The 22,616-nt window shown below is 45.4% G+C and overlaps 1 protein-coding gene and 1 long non-coding RNA gene across 6 annotated transcripts in view; one reads left to right on the top strand and one right to left on the bottom strand.

Annotated features, from left to right (window-relative positions):
* Positions 1 to 22,616, top strand: part of DISC1 (DISC1 scaffold protein) — a 379,073-nt gene that overhangs the window by 77,632 nt on the left and 278,825 nt on the right. For 4 of the 5 annotated variants that reach the window (XM_059397318.1, XM_059397316.1, XM_059397315.1 and 1 more), the window contains exon 3: positions 2,817 to 2,886. In XM_059397318.1, coding sequence (XP_059253301.1) covers positions 2,817 to 2,886 — 70 coding nt within the window. Of the gene's footprint in view, positions 1 to 2,816; positions 2,887 to 3,576; positions 3,705 to 22,616 lie in introns of all 5 variants that reach the window. The other variant, XR_009403909.1, reaches the window with a different exon arrangement.
* LOC132016175 (uncharacterized) lies at positions 2,030 to 19,540 on the bottom strand. The gene is made up of 3 exons (XR_009403910.1): positions 19,459 to 19,540; positions 4,660 to 4,778; positions 2,030 to 2,241 (listed from the first exon to the last, which is right to left on the bottom strand). It is a non-coding gene; the product is annotated as an uncharacterized LOC132016175 (long non-coding RNA).

Here is a 22,616-nt window from a genome sequence, read left to right as displayed (position 1 = left end):
GGAGCAACCTCAAGGATAAAGGGGCTAATATAAACATTCATTCTTTCAGAAAGTATTTATGCACCTCTTGTGCCTGGCTTTAGAGATTGTATTAGAAGAGGTAACAGACAGGGGGCCTGATGGCTCAGTTGGTTAAGCGACTGTCTTCTGCTCAGGTGATCCTGGAGTCCCGGGATCGAGTCCCGCATGGGGCTCCCAGCTCCGTGGGGAGTCTACTTCTCCCTCTGACCTTCTCCCCTCTCATGCTTTCTCTCACTCTCTCTCTCAAATAAATAAATAAAATAAAATAAAAAAGATTAAAAAATAAATTAAAAAAAAAAGAAGAGGTAACAGACAGTGACATATCACAGCCTTTAAAGGACATGGTTGTGTTTCTGTCTTTTCTTTTCTCTTTCTTTTTTTCCCCCTAAGATATTATTTGTTTATAGAGAGAGAGAGAGAGCACACAAACAGGGAGAGCGGCAGCCTCCCCGCTGAGCAGACAGCCCGATGCGGGACTCGATTCTAGGACTCTGGGGTCATGACCTGAGCTGAAGGCAGCCGCTTAACCGACTGAGCCACCCAGGCGCACACAAGGTCTTGTTTCTTGCTGAATGCTTCGAGTCCCATGGATGTGGTTGGGAGATCTGCTCCACAGGGTCACTCAGGAGCCCTGCCTACAGCATCAGAGCAAACGGCCCCTCGGTCAAGGGGACAAGGAGGAAAACAGTAAGGGATCCTACAAGAGCAATGAAATGCTCAGTGCAGAAGTGACCGCTAACTCTTACTCCCTAACCCTAACCCCATGACCCACAGCAAGGTGGGGAGGGAAGTGTCATCCTTCTGTGTGCCCAGAGCAGTGGGGAGCCAAGTAAGGGTGCACCCTGCCATTTTCTACACAAGTAGAATAGAGTTCTTGCCCTCAAGAGACTCAAGTGTGAATGGAGTGCACAAAAATAACAAAATAAAACAATAGCTGTAACATGGCCTTGCAAGTACTACAATTTCTTACAATTATGTTTTTCTAGCAGCTCAGTCCCAAACCCCAGCATCATGCTGACTTTCTCACCCCCACCTACAATCTATGAGCAGATCCTGTTGGTTCTACCTTCAACGCCATTTTCAGAATGTGCCCAAGATCGGATTGCCTTCTCACCATCTTCACTGTGCCCAGGATCATCTAGGCTATGATCACCTCCATCCTGGGTGATTTCCATGTCCTACCCTGCCATCTGACTTCTGCCCTTGGCCACAGTGGTCAGAATGAAGCTGCTTGGACCTCAATCAGATCATGAACTCTTGTGCTCAAAACCCTCTGACTGCCCACTGTCACCCACAGAGTAACGAGAACTTTTCAGTCCTCTTCATGTCATGATGCATTCCTCATCACCTTTCTGACCTCATTATATACAATCCCCCCCTTAATCAAACCTCCCCAGACCCTGTGGCCTCCTGCTTTTACTTGGCAACACCAGCAACGCCTCTGCCCGAGCCTCTGCGCTGACTCTTCTCTTGTTGAAACGTTTTCTCCAGGAGCCTCAGGGTTCCCCCTCAAATCTTTCCTCAGATGTCAGTGAGATCTTATTTAAAACCACAGCCCTACCCCCTACCAGCACTCCCGATGCCCCTTACTGGGCTCTGTGGTTTTTCTTCTTAACACTGATCACTCTCGGGTTGCTTGGGTGGCTCAGTTGTTAAGTGTCTGCCTTTGGCTCTGGTCATGATCCGGGGGTCCTGAGATCAGGCCCTGCTTCGGGCTCCCTGCCCTGCAGGAAGCCTGCTTCTCCCTCTCCCCACCCCCTCCGCTTGTGCTCCCTCTCTCGTTGTGTCTCTCTCTGTCAAATAAATAAATCAGGAAAATCTTAAAAACAACAACAACAACAACAACGAAACTGATAACTTTCTAAGGTTCCATAAAATGTACTTATTATATTAATTTTTGTCTTCCTACTCAAGAATGTCATCAAGAGAGAGTGCTAAGAATTTTGTGCTGTATCCTCAACACCTCAGACGGTGCCTGACACCGAGGAGACGCTCAGTAAATATTTGCTAAATGGGTCACGTGAATAGGAGCACGCACAGGTCACACGGCAGTACAGAGGAAGGATATTTCACATAGACTTGAGGGGATGGCCCCTGAGCTGGGTGTTGAAGGATGTGGGGGTGTCAGGCAGAAGATGGGAGGAAGCTGTGTTTCCGAGAGAAAGTCCACATCCATTCATGGATAGGCCAAGAATCTATCTTCAGAAAATCTCGGGCCTCCTGTCGAGAAGGAAAATAATTAAAAATGAGTACTGGCAACTCTTCTACAGACAGTGAGATCGTTATGTCCATATGTGGGTTAAATAGGGTGGTGCCCTTTTCTAGAAGGGTTTTGTGAGGTTCTTCTTGCCAATCTCACCCAGCTGGCTGACACCCTGCTGTGTTTAAGTTCACGCTCTTCTCTTGGCTTCTCTTCTAGTCTTAGTGTGTTTTTCTTCATAATTTAATGTGGTTTTTGGGAAGGGAGACCATTTGGTCAGGTCAGGAAGTTTGCGTTCTTTTTATTATAAATTTTTTTTCATGCAGATAAGGGTACAATGTGATGTTTTTGTTTAAAATAACTTTCTAGCTCTTTTTGTGGATTTTATGCTCACTTTCTCTTTATATAACTTTTTTTTGAGAAACTAATGCATCTGGCATTGGAAAAATGTACATTTGTGGTTCTTTTTTTAAAGGAGAATAAAGAACTTCAGTTTCAAAATCATTTCTAAATGTTTTTAGCTTAAAAAAAAATAAGTTTGCTTGAATGCTATCCTAATTTGGCTTTCATTTTCTTCCCCTTCAAACCGACATAGGTAAAATCCCTAAGAATAAAGCTTCAGAAACTTCAAGAAAAGGCAGTTGAGGATGATGATTATGATAAGGGTGAGTTTTATTTTGCTTACTGATTATTTCCTCTTTTCCCTGCAATGCTCCATTTCTGTTTTACCCTCATTCGTGTCTATTTTCTACACCCCAAATGAGTTGTGTGCTCTGTTCCTCTGGTCACCTCCACTTGATAACAGTGAACTGTTATTTTGTGGATTTCAAAGCACTTTATGAACATGAATTGTTTGGGTTATGCATTTGTTGATTACCCAGAAATACTCCAAGATTTTGCACAATGAAAGCTGCATTAACTTACCACCTTCCTGCCTAACGTGTGACATATCTATCATTTATTCATTCATTGAAAATTATTTGTCGTCTGCCTCCTATGTGCTGGGCAGGGTGGCAGACAAGGACCGACACAGCAGCTGAGTGCACACAGGGCAGACAGGGTCAAAGGAAGTCTTGCAGGTATGGTTGGCCTGGGAGGAGTCTTCGGGACTTCGGATGCTGATTGTCACACGTCACACCCATTTCTACTAGATGTGGGGAAGAGAGAGGGTTTAAAACAACTTCCAGCTTCCCCCAGACACGAATGAACTTGATAGATAGTCCTGGTGATAACGAGGTTTAGCACACTCAGAATGGGTCTGGAAATAGGATGTAGACTTAAGGATTCTTCTGGAAGCTGGTTAGCCTTGAGGCTCATGTCTTCAACCTTACTCACCTGTATTTTCTTATTCCCAGTGAATACTCAGGCTGTTGGCACTGGGCTCTACAGGAGTGGGGTGAATTCCAGAAGGAGGTTGCAAATCCTCTTCTAGAAACTCCCGGAGCTGGTGCTGTGTAGTGTTGTGATTTCCCTGACCACTGAGGTGATGTGGGGGTTAAAGCATGACCGGGTGGGGTGGGGGGAAGGGGAGGAATTTGGGAACGGAGGTGGAACTCTCAGCTCTCCCATTCTCTCTGTGCACTGGGTGACGGCTGAGGCGTGTGAGAGAGGAGGCGAGTCTGAGGCAAGGGGTGCTCCGTGAAGGGGCACAGCTGTAGGCAGAGAGCAAATGAGCAATGCCGACTTTTGTCTGGGAAGCATGACCGAGCCTAGGTCTGAGGTTCCCCGTCGCTGGCCAGATTAATTTTCTCTGGCTTGGTCCTTTAACACATGTGAGCTGAAGACACAGGTGGAAAATCAGGCCCTCTTTTTTTGATCCGGGCCTGGGGAACTTTCTGGACTTGGTTTTCTCAGTGAACTTCATTGAACAAGGGCCTCACTTCTTTAGTCTTTTCTCCAGATATTTCTGAGACACACAAGAGAACAAGGTTGGATAAGATACTCCCCGTCAGGGAAGCCGAAGGAAGCAAGACACCTTTATTTAGTGTTTCTGTCTGAGTTCTTTCTCTTGTTTCTGTGTCAGGCATGAGAATGTCTCCTGGTTGAGAAGCTCGGGGCAGGCCGTGCAGGGTGTTTCTCAAGCTCCCAGCGGTCGGGAGATGTGCTGGGCTGTGAGAAAACACCGACACAGGGCTTTACTCCCCGGAGACCTGGCCAGCTGAATCCTGGCTCGGCGGGGCAGATGGGGGTGAGGAGCCCATCCCGGGCTCTGCCCCTCCTGACCACCCAGAGCCACCCGGAGCCTGTGGAGGGGACAAGCACCCTGGGGGGCACTTAGCACAGAATCTGTTTAAACTCCCAAACCTGCAAACCCGGTTCAGGATGTTGAGAGGTAAAGGTTCTGGTGAAATGTGCGGAGGGCCTGGCCTGTAGGAGGCAGGCGGGCAGTCAGCGTTTTGTGATGGACAAGAAGGTGCTTGCTGCTGAGTGGTACCTACCGCTAACGTGGTGAACGCATATTCTGACCATGGAGGTCTGGGCTGGGGCGAGACTCTCCATTTCCAGTAAGATCCTGAAGGACGCTCCTGCAGCTGTCTGGAGAACGGCCCTTGGAGAGCTGGGGGGATACAAGGCAGACACAGGCCATCTTATTTACTTGGGTTTTTTTTTTTAAAGATTTCATTTATTTATGTGTGTGTGCGCGCGTGCGCACACACATTTATTTATTTAGCATGAATGAAAGGAAGGTCAGAGGGAGATGGAGAGAGAGAATCTGAAGCAGACTCCCCGCTGAGCATGGAGCCTGACGTGGGGCTCGATGTCCCGACCCTGAGATCATGACCTGAGCCAAAAGCAGGAGTCTGATGCTTCACTGACTGAGCCACCCAGGTGCCCAGACACAAGGCCATTTTAAAAGACACACCGAGCACTGTCCTTAGGATTTTCTTCTCAGGGAGTTTCTGACCAGGGAGGGGCAGTCGGGCAGAACAGAATAGTGGTAGTAAAGTTACACATAACACGTCCCTTAGAATATATAGAAGAAAGTTCCAAAAGAGGAGAAACTACTTTTTTTTTTTTAAAGATTTTATTTATTTATTTGAGAGAGAGGGCACAAGCAGGGAGGAGGGGTAGAAGGAGAGGGAGAAACAGGCTCCCTGCTCAGCGGGGCTCCAACAATCCCAGGACCCCAGGATCATGAGCTGAGGTGAAGGCAGACGCTTCCCTGACTGAGCCACCCCGGCACCCCTGGAGGAGCTGCTTCTGCGGGAGATGGAGTGGGTAGGACGGAAGCCCCGTGGAGGAGGAGGTAATGGACCTGGGCCTCTGAGGGCAAGGAGATGCATCTAGAAGGGCACCTAAGAGAACGCGGAGAGGTGTGAAAGCCACTGTCCCATTGCGTGCTTGTCTTGACACGGATGCGGCATTGGTCGTCATCTGAAATGGATCCCTACAGGGCCCAGTATGGGGACCGGCCCACTGCAGCTGGTCCCTGAATTTTCGTGAACCGCTAGCCACGTCATTAGGGAGGCTTGGTCCATGTCGAGGTAGAGCATTCATTGTAATGCGGCGTGTCGAAACAGGATTTGGGTACCATTTCCTTCATCCCTTGGTTTACCAAGGGTTACTAGTGACTGCTTCAAGGACAGGGACTTTCTCTATCCCAGCCCTCACGGTCTCCGGGTGGACTCACTTCTGCATCGGTGCTCGCAGCAGCCGTGGGGCCGTGCTCTGTCTCGGGGAAGGCGGCTGCTGGAGCCCACGAGCTTTGCCACAAAAATTTGGAGGGCTCTCCCTTGGTTTTGTTACTTTTCCCTTTTTCTTTCTAGTTTCACGCATAAAAACGACTTTGTATTCCCGACAAAGGAGCAATTGGCACAGAATAGAAAGTTCCAGGTTTTATCTCATCAACGTGCTGGCAAATTTACTTGCTAATGCCTTGTGGGGAAACCTCAGGGTTCTAATTACATCTCCCCCTCGCCTGGGAAGTAAAGTTAATAATTCCTTATATTCTCGCACAGAGCTGGGAGAGCTTTGCAGGAAAAGAGTAATAGCATTTGGTGCTGGCTTCGAGTTTTTCCGCGGAGGCTCAAAATGCTGGTTTCATCCCGTTAGTACTTGTCCCGTGTCTGTGGTCAGCTGAGGGGCAGTGGTGGGATCTCAAGTCCTGCAGCAGGAGAAGCTGCCATCCAGAAATGGAAGATGGGGGGTCAGGGTCTGTGACGGGAGGGAGAGAAGGACAGCGTGGGCAATGATGTCCAGTGTGGTTGCTGTTCCCCCATTCCTGCACTGGCCTGTGGCCTAGAACGTCCCCCCCACCTATGACCATGGCCACAGCTCACTTCTGAAGCAAATGGAGTGACGTTATGGGGAAGAAGGAGGACAGTTTCAGGAATTCACCATTTCAATGACAGCTGGCTTTCCCTTGTTGGTTGAGGATTTCTTTCTCGGTGCAAAACGTGGCCAGCCCTGAATTGGTTGCTTTATCCTTTGTCTTAAGCAATATCCATCACGACAAAACGTGAGTATGACGTGGGACATTGGAAGGAGGAATGATGATGGCAGAAGCCAAGCATAAAACCAGTCTAGAGACTGACTAGCTCTTGCCTAAGTTACCATAATCTTCATTTTTCTCTCTTTAGTGAGATTGGTCTGTCCATAATTACTCTTTGGTGAGCGTGTGCGAGTCATCCAAGCTGACAGCCCTGTCTTTCCGAGGGGACCCTACTCTCTATCTCCTTTAGGGTTTGGTGTCTGAGTGGCTTCCTGGAGTCACAGGGTTAGAGCCAGAAGTTTTGCTTTTGCTTCCTTTTCTCATAGTGGTGGATGTGACAGAGCCCTTGCAGAATGGGAGCTGAGGGCACCTGGGTGGCTGAGATGGCTGGGCATCTGCCTTTGGCTCAGGTCGTATTCTCAAGGTCTTGGGATCAAGTCCCACGTTGGGCTCTGTGCTCACTGGGGAGTCTGCTTCTTCCTCTCCCTGTCCTGTTCCCCCTGCTGGAGCTCTCTCGCTCTCTCTGTCAAATGAATGCATAAAATCTTAAAAAAAAAAGAAAAAGGGAGCCAGGTGCCGTTTGGGGTCCACAGAGCAGAAATGCCAGTCTTGGCAGCCTGTACTGTTTTGTGTTCCTACTGAAAACGTAGGCAGCAGTTGGTGTCTGCTCAGAGACACATGACTGGTCGTTGAGATATTTATGGAGAAAACAGCTACACTGGGACTCCTGAGTGGCTCAGTCTGATAAGCATCTGCCTTCGGCTCAGGTCATGATCCCAGGGTCCTGGGATTGAGTCCTGCATTGGGCTCCTTGCTCATCAGGGAGTCTGCTTTTCTCTATGCCTGCTGTTCCCCCTGCTTGTGCTCTCTCTCTGTCTCTCCCTTTCTCTGACAAATAAATAAATAAAATCTTAAGATAAAAAGAGCCGCACTGAGCACAGATATGAATGGTGGTGCATTCCTCCCACTCATACACTTCCTTTTCTCCCTGCACTGCAGGGTTTGGAAACATCACACTGTGTCCTGCTATCTACCGGGGTCTCCCTTCCTGTTCCCAGGGGTGCTTGCAGTTAGTACCAGGGGAAAAAAGCTAAGGCAACGCAACCAAGTGAAGTATGTGGCAGTTGCCATGCGTTCTTTCTCTAGGGGAGGTTTGTGTGTGGTGTGTATGTTAATGTTGCACTGTTGCACATCTGTTCCCTGCTGGGTACTTGCCCACACATCGGGATCACATTCTAGGATCACTGTGGGAGGAGCTGGTACTGCCCCAGTTTCTCTGGCAAGGCCACAGAAGCTGGTTGGAGGGTACCAGCTGTGTGCTCTGGCCGCCCATCTGCTTTGCCTCCCGTCCCCGCTGGGTCTACAAACATGTTATATCCCAATGTGGAAAATGGAGCTTTGGAGTTGTAGGCACCAAACCTAGCTAGGGAGTGTCTGGACTCTGGAAATTCTTCTTTACAGGACACCCAGGGAAGGGACCGAGGAGGGCTCCACACTGGGATGCACCAGGAAGACTTTCCATGATTTTATCTAAAGCCATAGGCTATTAGGAAATTCGCACTTGGAGTATCTTGATGTTAACCTTCAATGTTATTCTCACAAGAGCAAAAACTTGTGTGTCTGCTTCCTCTTATTTTAAGTAAAAACTTAAAAATCAAGATGTGAGCTATCCATGAAAACAAACACCGTAGAAAGAGAACGTGGACCAACACCATGTACATCACTCAGCTGCATTGTCTTAGCTTCTTTTCCTGTTTACAGGAGAGTTTGATTCTGTAAGTGAAGGTCCAAGAGCTCAGCCAATGCTGGCTTTCAGGTCATTGTTCATATTTGCAATTCGTGTATTGGCATTTTTCATGCGTGTACTACATCCTGTGACACCTACTTCGGATGTGAGCTTTATGCACAGAGTCCGCTGGCTGATTTGCATACAACAAACTTCCCTTTCATTGGTAGCCCAGAATGTGATTTCAGTGTGACAACTTTTCTCTGTGGTGTTCCGGCTGGGTGCACACTCGACACACTCCTCCCTCGCGGTGTCAAGATATGGGATGTATTAGACCTTTCAGAACTTTGGAGGTGGAAGCACAGGGGACTGGGTGTCCTCTGTCAGTGGCCGTATCACAGTGCGTTCCCCACATTGATGGGCCTCTGCCTTGCCTTTCCTGGCTCCGAAGAAGTCAGTCCTGCAGGGATTACGTGGAGTGTAATTGCCACACTCCATGTGTGTACAATAATGTAGCACATTATTCACAATGAAATCTGATGGCCAAGCCTAGACATATTGCCCAACACAAAACACCGGGACAAACAAAAATACCTTTTTTTCTCTACCCCCTTCCCCTAATTAGGTACTTAGCTGGAGCTTGGACATACTTTCCTGCTGGCTGAGCTGTAGCACATTTTTAATGAGTGTTAGCAGGTGGTTGTGCAAATAATGGATGCAGCATCTTTCTAGGAGACTCTACTGGTGACACAGTTTCTCAAGCTGTAGGGTCTGGTGAATGGAGCAGGAAGTTGGGCAGGAGTCCCGCTTAGAAGACTGATATTGAAGCGGCTCCCACAGGTTTTCTGTGCTCCTGACACCCTCCTCCAATGGCTGAGAGGCCAGCTGGGATCCCAGGAGAGCAAGTTCACTGGGGGGGATGTTCCTTCTGGGCCCGAGGAACTCAGCTGCTCTCCAGGTAGCCAGACAGGACAAAGCAGTGACTGAGATTGTCTGGGGCTGGCTTGATGGGATACAGTGATCACCTTTTCTGTGAAGGCACATAGGACTTCAGAAATGTCAACAATTTCATTTCATTTATCAAACATTTTTGAGGATTGCTTCCCCTCGTTCTACAGACAGAGAAATGGATAACAGAACTGGAAGGGGCGTGCCTGGGATCAGGGACAAAAGCCTAAATGTGACTGAATTTTCCCACCACAGTCATTTCAGGACCCAAGTGTCTCAGTTTTTGGTACAGATTGTTGATTTCCCCTTAATGGGAGATGCAGAGTGTTAGTCACTCAGGCTATTATAACAAAGTATGGCAGACTGGTGGCTTGGAAAATAAAAATTTATTTTCTCATACTTCTGGGAAGGGGCAGTCCAAGATCAAGGTGTCGGCAGGGTTGGCCCCTCCTCCTTTTTCTTCTTCTTCTTTTTTTTTTTTTTTAAAGATTTTATTTACTTATTTGACAGAGAGAGATCACAAGCAGGCAGAGAGGCAGGCAGAAAGAGAGCAGGAAGAAGGCTCCCCACTGAGCAGAGAGCCTGATGCAGGGCTCGATCACAGGATCCTGGGAAGCTTAACCCACTGAGCCACCCAGGCACCCCTAGGGTTGGCTCCTTCTGAGGCCTCTCTCATTGCCTTGTAGATAGCCATCTTCTCTCTGTATCTTCAAATGGTCATCTCTCTGTATGTCTGTGTCCTAATCCCCTCTTCTTAGAAGGACACAAGTCATTTTGGCTTAGGGCCCACCCCAATGACTTCATGTTAATTTAATAACTCTTTAAAGACTCTATCTCCAAGTATAGTCACTTTATGAGGTACTGGGGGTTAGGACTTCAACATGGGAATTTTGAGGGGACACAATTCAGCCTATAATAAGAGCCTAATGGACTCAGGGAAGAACTAAATACTAATGAACATCCAGATGTTTCTGTAAAAGTTTGAATAATGTGATTTGACTATTCTGTTGTCACATGCAGACATTTGATATAATAGGTAAAAAAAAAAAAAAACAAAACAAAAAGCAGAATTTTGTGACATGAGTGGGCTGACTGTTCCTTTCCTTGTCCACAAAGAAACCTGGCCACGAGACATGGAATGCTGGCAGCCAACTGAAATTGGAAGAGGCAAGGAATGGTTTCTTTCTGAGAGCCTCTGGAGGGAGTACACCTCTGAAAACAATTTAATTTCAGCCTCATAAAATTGATTTCAGACTTACAGCCTCCAAAACTATGAAAGAATGAATTTATGTTGTTTTAAGCTACAAAATTCATGGCTATTTGCTATAGTAGCCAAAAAAAAAAACTAATATACTGCATAACAAAAAATCATAAACCTTAGTAGTTAGAATAATGTCAGGGAGTGACTTCAGTAAAGTAGTAGAGTAAGAAACTCCAAGCACTCATTCCCCCACAGAAACACCAAAAGAGAAGTAGAAATTGTCAGAGCCAACATTTTCAGAATTCTGGAAACTAGTCTAAATTTCAGAGCAACCAAGCAAACATTGAGCCAAGAAAAAGGCAACTTGAAAATAGTGGTATTTTTACTTGCCCTTGTCCTCCTCCTTCCCAGTATAGCATTGACATTGGAGATGACAGCTCACATTCCTGGTGTGGGACTTCTGGCCCTGATTCCAGGGGGGAACAGAGCAGACTGTACTTGAAAATTATTATGTGAGTCTATTCTAACCTGTCTGGGGTTACCTAAAGGACTGGCATCAAGTGCTTGTCTTTCTTTTGGTTAACTCAGGACAGGCTGGGAAAATGGCAGGCATTGCTTGAAACCATGACAGGGTAAGCTAACAAACTGAAAACACCTGGGACAGATGTTACTGGTTGAGAGATACAACAGGCTGTCTAATGCCCAGGAGAAATAGCTGGGGGAGATCTGTGGGAAATTCAAAAGCACTTGTGTATAAATAGAAATTTAGAAACCATTTGTTCAGGAAAGGTACATACTCAGAAGAGAACAGAGAAGAGTTTCAGCTCAGGCTAATCCTGAGGAAGCTGAAGGGATGCCCCAGCACTGCAGAAACTGGGAGAGGAATTTGTTTTTTTTTGTGTCTCTGTGTGTTTCTTCCTTTTTGCTACCCACCCCCTGCCCGTGTTTTCCTTTCTGTTTTTTTCTTTTTCTCCCAGCATCAGAGGAAATCTATGTCTAAACACTGGGTGAACATAAATTAAAAGAACAGAGACTCCAGTGACCACATTCCTCAAGGAATACAGTCTTTGCAAAAATACTTTGGAAAAGTACCAAACTGATGGACCACTACAGCCTTCAACAATGATGAAAACAACAACAAAACAACAGAAAAGCCAGAAAACTGGGAGATTTAGAGAATCTGATTTCCAGAGTCACCACATTATCATATTTAAGTGTCCAGTTTTCAACAAAGTATCACAAGGCATACAGAGAAACAGAAACACGTGACCCATTGAATGAGGAAAAACGAATGGATGGAAACCATCCCTGGAGAAACCCAGACATGAGATTTATTAAAGACTTTAGAAAAACTGTCTTAATGATGTCCAAATAGTTAAAGAAAACAGGGATGTAGAACTAAAGGAAATAAAAAAAGCAATGTATGCACAAAATGAGAGTATCAATAAAGAAATAGAAATTATAACAAGTAATCAAATTCTGGAGCTGAAAATTATAACTAAAATTAAACATTCACTAAAAGGGCTCAACAGTAGATCTGAGCAGGCAGAAAAGCAATCAGCAAACTTAAGATACGACAATTGAAATAATTTAGTCTGATGAAAAGAAAGAAAAGAATGAAGAAAATTGAAGATAGCCTCAGAGGCCAGTGGGGCATTATCCAGCAGACTGTCATATACCTATGGGAGTTCCAAAAGGAGAAGAGAGAGAACAACAGGAGAACATTTGAAGAAAGAATGACTGATTGTGTCCTAAATTTGGTGAAAGACATGAATCTACAAATTCAAGAGCTCAACGAACTGCGGGTAAGGTAAACTCAAAGGGACCCAAAGGGAAGCACAATCAAATTGTCAAAAGTCAAAGAAAGCAGCAAGAGAGAAGCAACTCATTACATTCATACAAGGGATCCTCAGTAAGATTAACAGCTATTTTCTCATCAAAACCATGAAGACCTGAAGGCAGAAGGCAGGTATATTTAAAGTGCGGAAAGAAAAAAATTATTGATCAGAAATTCTATACCCAGCAAAAATGCCCTTCAAAAAATGAGGGAGATAGTAAGAAATTTCCAGATAACAAAAGATAAAGGGGTTCATTACCATTAGATCTGCTCTAAAAGATGTTAATGGGTGTCCTTCAGGTTGAAATGAAAGGATATTAGAGAATAACTTGAAGCCATATGAAGAAATAATTCAGTAATGGTAAATAGATGAGCAAATATAAAGGCCAGCATTATTCTGTTTTTGGTTTATAATTGTACTTTTTATTTTCTAAATGATTGAAAAGACAAATGCGTGAGATTTATAATTTATAAATTATGAACCAATGTTCCTTGAGTGCACAGGGTAAAAAGATTTAATTTGTGATGGCAATAACAAAGGAACTGTATAGGAGCAGGGTTTTTAAAATATTCTATTGAAGTTAAATTGGTATCGATTCAAACTGGAGTGTCATAACTTTAGAATGGCAGATATAGTCCCCATGGCAACCACAAAGGAAATGTCAATAAAATATACATGAAAGGAATACAATTCAGTACAAGAAAAATTGATTAAACACAAAAGAAGGTAATAATGGAGGCAGTGATGTACCCCCCCCCAAAAAAATAAAAAGACACACAGGACGCTTGGGTGGCTCCGTGGGTTAAGCCTCTGCCTTTGGCTTAGGTCATAATCTCAGGGTCTTGGGATTGAGCCTCAAATCGGACTCTCTGCTCAGCAGGGAGCCTGCTCCCCCACCCCCGCTTGCCTCTCTACTCTTGATCTCTTTGTCAAATAAAAATCTTAAAAAAAAGACACACAGAAAATGAATAACAAAATGACAGAACTAAGTCTTTCTTTATCAGTAATTACTTTAAATCTAAATGGATTAAACCTTGTAATCAAAAAGTAGAAACTGGTAGAATGGATTTAAAAAATGTTCTAACTGTATACTATCTGCAAGAGACTCATTTCAGACAGAAAGACACAAATAGATTGAGGTGAAAGGATGGAAAAAGATATTTCGTGCAAATAGTAATCAAGAGAAATCTGGGGCATTTATGTTAGAGAAAGTAGACTTTAATTAAAAAATTGTTATGAGACAAAAGAGGCATTATAGATTGATAGAAGAGTCAATTTATCAGGAAATGCAATAATTTTAAACATATATGCCCCAAATAACAGAGCCCCCAAATATATGAAACAAATTACAGAATGAAAGTAACATATGAAACGAATGACAGAATATAAGGGAGAAATGGTTCTCCATTATAGTTGGAGCCTTTAATATACCACTTTCAATAATGCAAGAACATCTAGATAGACAATCAAGAAGGATGTATAGGCTTGACTAACACTATAAACCTACTAGACCTACAGGCATAGAACACCCCCACCCAACAGCAGAATACATTTTTATCAAGGGTACGTGGAATATTCTCCAAGATAGACCACATGTTAAGCTGCAAAAGAAATCTCAATAAATTTAAAAGATTGTAATTATACAGAGAATCATCTCCAACCACAATGCAATGAAGCTAGAAATGAAAACTGAAGGACAATTGGAAAAGGTACAAAATATTTAGAAACTAGGAAGCAGACTCTTATTTATTTTTTTTTTAAGATTTTATTTATTTATTTGACAGAGAGAAATCACAAGTAGATGGAGAGGCAGGCAGAGAGAGAGAGGGAAGCAGGCTCCCTGCTGAGCAGAGAGCCCGATGTGGGACTCGATCCCAGGACTCTGAGATCATGACCTGAGCTGAAGGCAGCGGCCTAACCCACTGAGCCACCCAGGCGCCCGGAAGCAGACTCTTAGAGAACTAATAGGTAAAAAAGAAATCTCAAAAGAAATGAGAAAACATTTAGAAATGAATGAAAAGGAAAACCCAACATCTTAGAACTTCTGGGATGCAACTAAGGCAGAGCTCAGAGGAAAATTTATAGCTGTAAATACCTATTTTATTTTGTTTTATTTTATTTTTATTTTTATTTTTTTAGAGAGGGAGAGAGTGGGATGAGGGGCAGAGAGAGAGGGAGAGAGAGAATCTCAATCTCACGATCTTGAGATCATGACCTGAGCCGAAATCAAGAGTTGGATGCTTAACCAACTGAGCCAGCCAGATACCCCTGTAAGTACCTACTTCTAAAAAAGGAGAAAGATCTCAAAATCAGTAACTTTACACACTGATGAGGCAGAAACAAAGAGAAAACTAAATCCAAAGCTAGCAGGAGGAAATAAAGATTAGAGCAGAGATAAATAAAATAGAAAACCAATAGAGAGAATCGATAAAATAAAAATTCAGTTCTTTGAAAATATCAACAAAATTGTGGAAGAAAAAAAGAAGATGGAAATAACTAAAATTATAAATGAAAACGAGAACATTTCTACCAAACATATGAAATAAAAATGAATATGAGAGGAATACTATGAACATCTGTATGCCAACAAATTGCATAGCCTGTATCAAATGGTCCGATTCTTAGAAAAGCACAAATTACCCACACTGACTCAAGAACGAGTCAGAGATGGAATTAGTAATCAAAAACCTCCCGGGGTGCCTGGGTGGCTCAGTGGGTTAAAGTCTCTGTCTTCGGCTCAGGTCATGATCTCGGGCTCCTGGGATCGAGCCCCGCATCGGGCTCTCTGCTCAGCAGGCAGCCTGCTTCTCCCTCTCTCTCTGCCTACTTGTGATCTCTGTCTGTCAAATAAATAAATAAAATATTTAAAAACAAACAAAAACCAACCAAACAAACACCTCCCAACAGAGAAAGGTCCAGGACCAGATGGTTTTCCTGGGTTAATTCTACCAACAATTTCAGGGAATTTAACACTAATTCTCTCTAATTCCTGTGAAGAACAGAAGAGGAGAGAACACTTACTACTTCACTTTGCGAGGCTAGCATTATCCTGATACCAAAGCCAGGTGAAGACATCACAAGAAAGAAAATTGCAGATCAATATCACTTATAAATATAGATGCCAACATCCTCAACAAGGCTGAGGTGTAGATGTGAACCCAAACCACACGCACTAGGGTGGCTACTGTCCAAAAAAAGGACGATGGCAAGTGTTGGCGAGGATGTGGAGAAACTGGAGCGTTCCTACATCAATGTAGGAGTGTAAAATGGTGCAGTGCTATGGAAAACAGTGTGGTAGTTCCTTTAGAAACTAAAACATGCAATTATCTCATGATCAAGAAATCCTACTCCTAAGTATGTTCCCAAAAGGAATTGAAAGCAGGGACTGACACAGATAATTGTACACTAATGTTCATGCAGCATCACTCACGATAGCAACACACCCAAATGTCCATCAGTAGATGAGAGGATAAACAAATTGTGAATATACATATAATAGAATATTCTTCAGCCACAAGAAGGAATAAAGTCCTGATACATGCTACAGCATAGATTAGTCTTCTTTTTTTTGAAGATTTAATTTATTTATTTGACAGATAGAGATCACAAGTTGGCAGAGAGGCAGGCAGAGAGAGAGAGAGAGGAGGAATCAGGCTCCCTGCTGAGCAGAGACAACCCCCCCCCCCCATGCTCTATCCCAGGACTCTGGGATCATGACCTGAGCTGAAGGCAGAGGCTTTAACCCACTGAGCCACCCAGGTGCCCCAGCATAGATGAATCTTTAAAACATGATGTTCAGTGAAATAACCCAGACACAAAAGGACAGATACTGTATGATTCTGTTTACATGAAATGCCTACAATAGGCAAATTCAGAAACAAAGTAGATGAGAGTTTAACAGGGACTGAGGGGAAGGGACTGGGGAGTTACTGCTTAATAGTTGCACAGTTTCTGTTGGACGTGATAAAAAGCTTTAGAAATGGTAAATGGCGACGGTTGCACAACATTGTGAATGTACTTAATGCCACTGAATTATAGACTCAAAAATGGTTAAAATGGCAAATTTTGCATTATACATATTTTACCACAATTAAAAAAAATTTAATGCAATGTACCCAAACCCATCGAATTGTATGCTTTAAATGGGTGAGTTGTATGGAAAGTGAATTACACTTGACAACTCTGTTTAAGAAAAATGATGACAGTATTTCGTTTGTTTGTGGGTCCCCGTTTTGGGGAGGGATGAGTGGGTGCTGTTCATTTGCACGGCCGGTATTGACCAGGGCAGCTGGAAGGCTGGGGCTTGGAATCACCTGCTCTGTGGGTCACTTCTTGTGGCTTCTGGTTGACGCTGACTGGGGTACGTGGCTGGGGCCGGGCTGGGACACCTATAACCCGTGGCCGCTTGGCTTCCTCAGAGTATGGTGAGGACGTCCTGGGAGAGCTGGGTAGAAGGATTCCTAGCACTGCTGCCTTTTCTCTTTAGATGTAAGTCCCTATGGGTGATGGCACCCGTACTTGAGGGCAGGGTAGTCGTCCCTCTATTGATGGGAAGAGTGGCTAAAGAATTTGTCGGCATCTTTTGAGTCCGCCACAGACTGCCCCTTTTTCTTGTGTGTTTTTACATTCTTTCCATTTGCAAAATTCTTTTTTGCATCCGCTCTCAGACCCCTCAACAGCATCACACACTATGGCGCCAGGTTCAAGCTTGCGGTCCCGGAGCTCCAGGTCTAACTCAGGTGCTGCTGCAGGTGGGGCTTCTCGGGTGGGATTCTCTGAGCACAGCCTGGTGGGTAGTGTCTCTTGATGTCCTATTGGAGCGCTTGTGCACTGAAGATACAGCTTGTGGACCCCCAAGGACCCGACACGTGATGGTGGGACAGCTGTAGCATCTCTGCTGTAGCTTCTTGTTCAGAAATTGGGGAAGTGGGAGGCACACGGCAGCCACGGGTCTGGACAGTTCTGATAACGCAGCTGGGCCCCTGTCATCGGTTCCTCCCTTACGGTTTATCCCTACCGCCTGTGAGTGATTTTTCAGGGCCCTCAGCTCCGACCTGTGGGCTCCTGGCTCTGCAGTCTTCCATCATCCTCTGTCCATAGAGAGCAGCCTGAATTGGAGCCAAGTAGTTTCTCAACCTGCTTTCCGCCCCTACAAGTTTGGGAGTCTAAACGTCTTTTTTCATCTTGTACTGTCCGCGTTCTTTCCAAGTTGACATAATTCTTTCCAAAACGTTTCTGGTTTCATACACATCAGTTTATAATCGACTGCATCAGATGAAAGCTGTGCCTCTTTTCCAGGCACTCTGTTCGGCTCGCAGCGGGTAGGGTGGGAACAACGCTCCTAAAATTCTTCACAGGGCTGTTTTTGACTGTTTGAAAGGGTCCGTGACCTTCCCGGGGTCTGAGGAAGGGTTTTACGGTCTACGGACTTGGCCTCATCATTGACCACATTTTCCAGGCAGCACTCTGGCTTGGATCTTTGCCGGGAAGCCAAAGTCATCTGAAGTTAGCACCGTTAGTCATCCAAAGAGGCTGGAGATAAGGGACAGTGTTCTTTTCAAGCCCAGCTTGATTTCAGATTTAAATTCAAGCCCAGGTTAATTTCAACCTGAGTCCTGGATTCTCTATAGAAAGTCATTTCCTTAGCTTCTTTCTCTCTTCTTACTTTGCACTGTGGCTAGTAAGGAGAAGCCAGGTGGTTCCTTCAGCCTTCTGCCTGGGAATGACTTTCTTAGCCAGGCCACCCGGCTCAGTAGGTACCCTCTGGATCTGCCATGTCACCTTGGGGGAAAGTGTTCAAACTTTCCTACTTTGTCCAGCTGCAGATGACATTTTCCTCTCTCTCCTGGAAGTCGTTAGCAGTCGTGCTCTTCCCGTGTCTTTAGGCCCCTTCCAGCTTCCGTGGACTGCCCAGTCCCAAGTCTGTGGCCCCATGTTTTGGGCTTTGTTATGGGAGAACCCCACGATGGCACCCAGATCAGTTCCTGCTATCTGTTGCTGTGTCACAAATGGCTTTCCACATCTTAGAATCTTTTTTTTTTTTTTTAAAGATTTATTTATTTATTTACTTGACACACAGAGAAAGAGAGAGAGAGAGAGAGAGAGAATGCATGTGTAAGCAGGGGGAGCAGGAGAAGGAGAAACAGGCTTCCTGCTGATGGACCATCGCAGGACCCTGAATTCATGACCTGAGTCAAAGGCAGGTGCTTAACCCTCTGAGTTACCCAGTCACCTCAAATGACCTCCAATATTATGGGCTTATCAAAATGACAACATCTGTTGTCCCCCCAAATCTAGAGTTTGGGGGAATCTCCGCAGAGACAACTGTTCTTCACTCCATTGGGCTGTAACTGGGGCCGCGCCCAGAATGAGGGGGGCTGCGGTCATCTGGGGCTGCTCTGTGTCGGGCAGTTGATACTTCCTGTCGGCCAGAAATGTGGCGGGCACACCCCTTTGTGGCCTTCTGGCTTCCTTACAGCATGATGGTGACTGTGCTGGGGGCGGGGAGGGGGAGAGGGAGAGAGGCAGAGGACAATCTCTTGTCCTTTCTGATTTTATCTAAAGAACTATGTAGTGCTCATTCCACCACGTGCTGCATTTGAAGCAAGTCACTGAAGTTAGCCCGTCTTCAAGCAGAGAATAGGCCACTTTTTGACAGAGGAATGTTTTTAAGAACTATCACATCACCTTATCCCACATGGCAATTCAAGACTCTTATACTCATAGTACCTGTGACTCGAGAAAGAAAGGGGACTTTGCTCCATGGCTCCAGTATGAAAACTTTCAGGGTGTGCCTGGGGGGCAGGTCCCAGCTCTGGGTGCTGTAGCAGTTTCCTGAGGCAAGCGTGTTCCCCTGCCTGCCTCTGTGACAAGGTGGGTATGTCGGGCCGAGGAGATGAGGGAATTGGTGGCGAGCAGATAAACATATTAACCTAGTTCACTGATTGCTTCACGAGATACACACACACGAAGTCATTAAGAATGGTTGAGAGCAACATATGAATTTCAAAATGAGGGATGTTAAAAATATCCGAGAAGATGAACACGGAAACACGCTGTACAAGTTCATTCATTTAGTCAGGAAACACTTACCTAATGCCTGCTGTGTCCTGGCACTCTGCTGGGCGCTGGGAAACTGTGCTGAATTAATACGGCCCTTCCCCGGCCCAAACCAACTGTCCCCGATTAGTTGGGAGACTGCCTCTTGTTTAGAGATTTTTCCAGGGACTTTTGTCTAATCCTCCCTAGGGAGCCAAGTAACCTTTGATTTGTGTCTGACTGTGGCAGAGTCCGGGTGGGGGGGGGGGGCTTTGTGTTAGATTAGGGAAATGTTCAATCCTTCCGAGGGTTTTTATGGGGCTGATTGGCCCACGTCCTGTCACGGAATCTACTGATGGATGAATTCAACCGGCAGGATTAACCCTTCTATTTCTACACAAAGTAGCACTTAGAAATAATTAGCTCTTATTCAACCTGGGATAGTCAGGGCTTAAAAACACCTTTGGGAGCTGTGGAAGATTTAACAAGTGTTTATTTACATATTTAGTTTTAATTTTCTGTATGTATTTAGTTGCGATAGAGTTACCTACAAGGAGCTGTGAAATGTTTAACAATGAGCCCTTCTGTCCCTCTTCGTGAGGTCAGCTCAGCAGCAGGAGTGGAAAGTCCCAGGACAGGGTGGAGGAGACTCCGTATCAGTGCCACAGACTCCTTTGTCCTGTAATCTGTCCTTGAGCGCCAGTTGGCCCCTGGATAAACTAGGAACAGGAATGCTGTGTGGGCAGGAGGCTCGAGGTGATAATGTGTCTGGGATGAGCTTGGTGCACAGGTTTGAAAACGCCGTGCAAAGTGTGGCTTCTTCTGAGCAGTCTCTGCCCGGAGTTAGCCGCGGTACCCTGCAAAGAAATAAGATAGGATGATTTGGCTTCTTATTTTCTATTTGGCAGAAAGAAGCTTATTTGCACATAGCCTGGTTTCTTTCCAGCTGCAAAAAATTCCGAAATGAGGTAAAGCAATACATATTAAAACATGCAAATGATAATGAGGCATTTAAGCCTTGACTACTCTTCACGTCTTCCGCGGCAAACTATTTTTCCTCTTGGCAGCAAGTTTCGTGACCTTGAATCTCGTTCTCTTCCTCATTCTCTGTAGCATAACATTGGATGACATTGAGAAAATGAGATGGAGACTCTACTTGGGCTTTGAGAAAATTGGGTGTCCTGGTCTTGAGGGTGGGTGGGAAAAACGTGGAGGAGGAGGAAATTGAGACAAATGGAGGGCGAAGGCAAGAGTGAAGACAGATCGATTCTGCGCTCCGGCCACTTTTCTGTGGGTCTCTGCTGCCTTGTGACCTGTACCCCCCCGGGTCAGAGAGGGTTAAGTTTCCATTTCCCGACAACTACTTAATCCGTCCATTTGGAATGGTTGTTTACAATCATGGTGACCCTTTCCTCTGCATAATGGCAACGTTACAGGGCCCCCGTCCCTACTTGGGGCTCTTGGTGCTGGTGATTTCTTGTGGAACAGTTATTCAGTTTTTACAAATTGTCCAGGCATTACATCCTGTCTAATAAGAAATTGACAATGAATATACTGCCAGCATTCTGGACAACAGACAGTCATACCCGAAGAGGACCTTGAATGACTGTTCCCTCCAGATTTAACAAGCTCTGCACTCTGTCTTCCGCGGCTCTCCCTGGCGGTTGCTCCTGCTTTGAATTAGCAAGGGCTGGAAGCACGGTGTGGGTCTTTCAGTGGCTCTGGAGGCCCCGCTTTTTCGAGAGGAATCGTGACCCATTTTTTAAGAAAGTTATATAGGAAGATTCGAATAAGTTTCCTCTTAAGACCTGGAAAAGAAAATCTTTGTTTATCTTGCATGGTCTTCAGTGGGAAGGAAGCAGACAACTCTGGAGAAGCAAAGGACATCCCGGGGGTTCTGAGCAGAAAGCTCTAGAGGTAATTGTTCACCTCGACTTTGGTGTTGGTGGCCGTGGGTCATGACAAGGATCCTCGACACAGTTTTGAACCAGCTCTCTCTGCTCCCTCTGCCTCCCCAAGCCATTAGTGAGAGATCATGCCTTGGCGTTTGGGGCTTGTTTGGACAAGGGGTGACAAGGCTAGGTAGACAGAGTGGCAGCGCACGTCTTGAGTGTGGGGATCGAGTAGTGTCACAACACAAAACGCCATGTGTTCTGTGAGCAGTTTTGCCACCGCCATGCTTTGTTTGCCTGCTCCTTCTAGATTGAGAATGGTTTTCAGGGTACCTTTGTTTCCTTAAAGTCAGACCTCTCCATTAATAAGGGAAAGGACTCACAATCATCACATCACTCTCCCCCCGCCCCCAATATCATTGTATAGAACCTAAGATCCATCCCTTCCTCCAGAAATTCTTGATCTCTGGCACAGCCCAGCTGCTCTTGCTGTGGTTCCTGCTGCAATGGATGGCGCCGAGAGAGAAAAACTGGGAGTCCTGCCGGACACTCCCCTCCCCCTGGACTTTAAGCCACTGCATCTTGTGGATTTCATCCCCAGGCATCTCTTCCTTCCATCTGGGTTTCGCCTGGATTAACACACTCGTCCCGAACAGGGTGCCTGCTTCCATTCTTCCCTGGCTCCCGTCCACGCTTCACCTTGTAGCCAGTCTTCTTTCTCTGATGCTTACAGGATCGTGCTCCTGCTTCACTTCTCTCTGTGGGGACACTTTCAGGATAACCGGTAAACTTCGCCGGCAGCCGCCCCATCTCACCCTGGCCCTTGCCCAGCTTGCTAATTTCTTTTCTTGCCCCTCCCTTCCCACTGCCAGTAACGTTCTCTCCCGTGCTTCAGTAGTTCCTGAAGGCAGCACGTCTGTTCTGGACTTTCTTGACCTTTGCCCGCATTCACTCCCGCCGTCTCCTCCTTAGATCCTGTTAGACTGTCAAGTCTTGGTTTCAGTGTCCCTTCTTTCAGCTTCTCTGCACATTCCCCTAGCCCATCCATACTATGTTCTCATATAGCTGCTGGATGTCCTCTTGGCTGGATGGTAAGCTGTCCAGGAGAGGAGAGAACAAGACCTTGTTCTTTTTTATTTATTTTAACTTTTTTATCTCCAGCACCTAGCATCATGCCTGGTCAAAGTCACCTTTGTGTGTGTATGTGTGTGTGTGTGTGTGTGTGTGTGTGTATTCAGTCTTTTTTTAAAAATTTTTTTATTTCTTTTCAGTGTAACAGTATTCATTATTTTTTCACCACAACCAGTGCTCCATGCAATC

This window comes from Mustela nigripes, chromosome 4, assembly GCF_022355385.1.
Source record: "Mustela nigripes isolate SB6536 chromosome 4, MUSNIG.SB6536, whole genome shotgun sequence".
NCBI classification, from domain to species: Eukaryota; Metazoa; Chordata; class Mammalia; order Carnivora; family Mustelidae; genus Mustela; species Mustela nigripes.
This window is presented reverse-complemented; position numbering and strand designations above follow the sequence as displayed.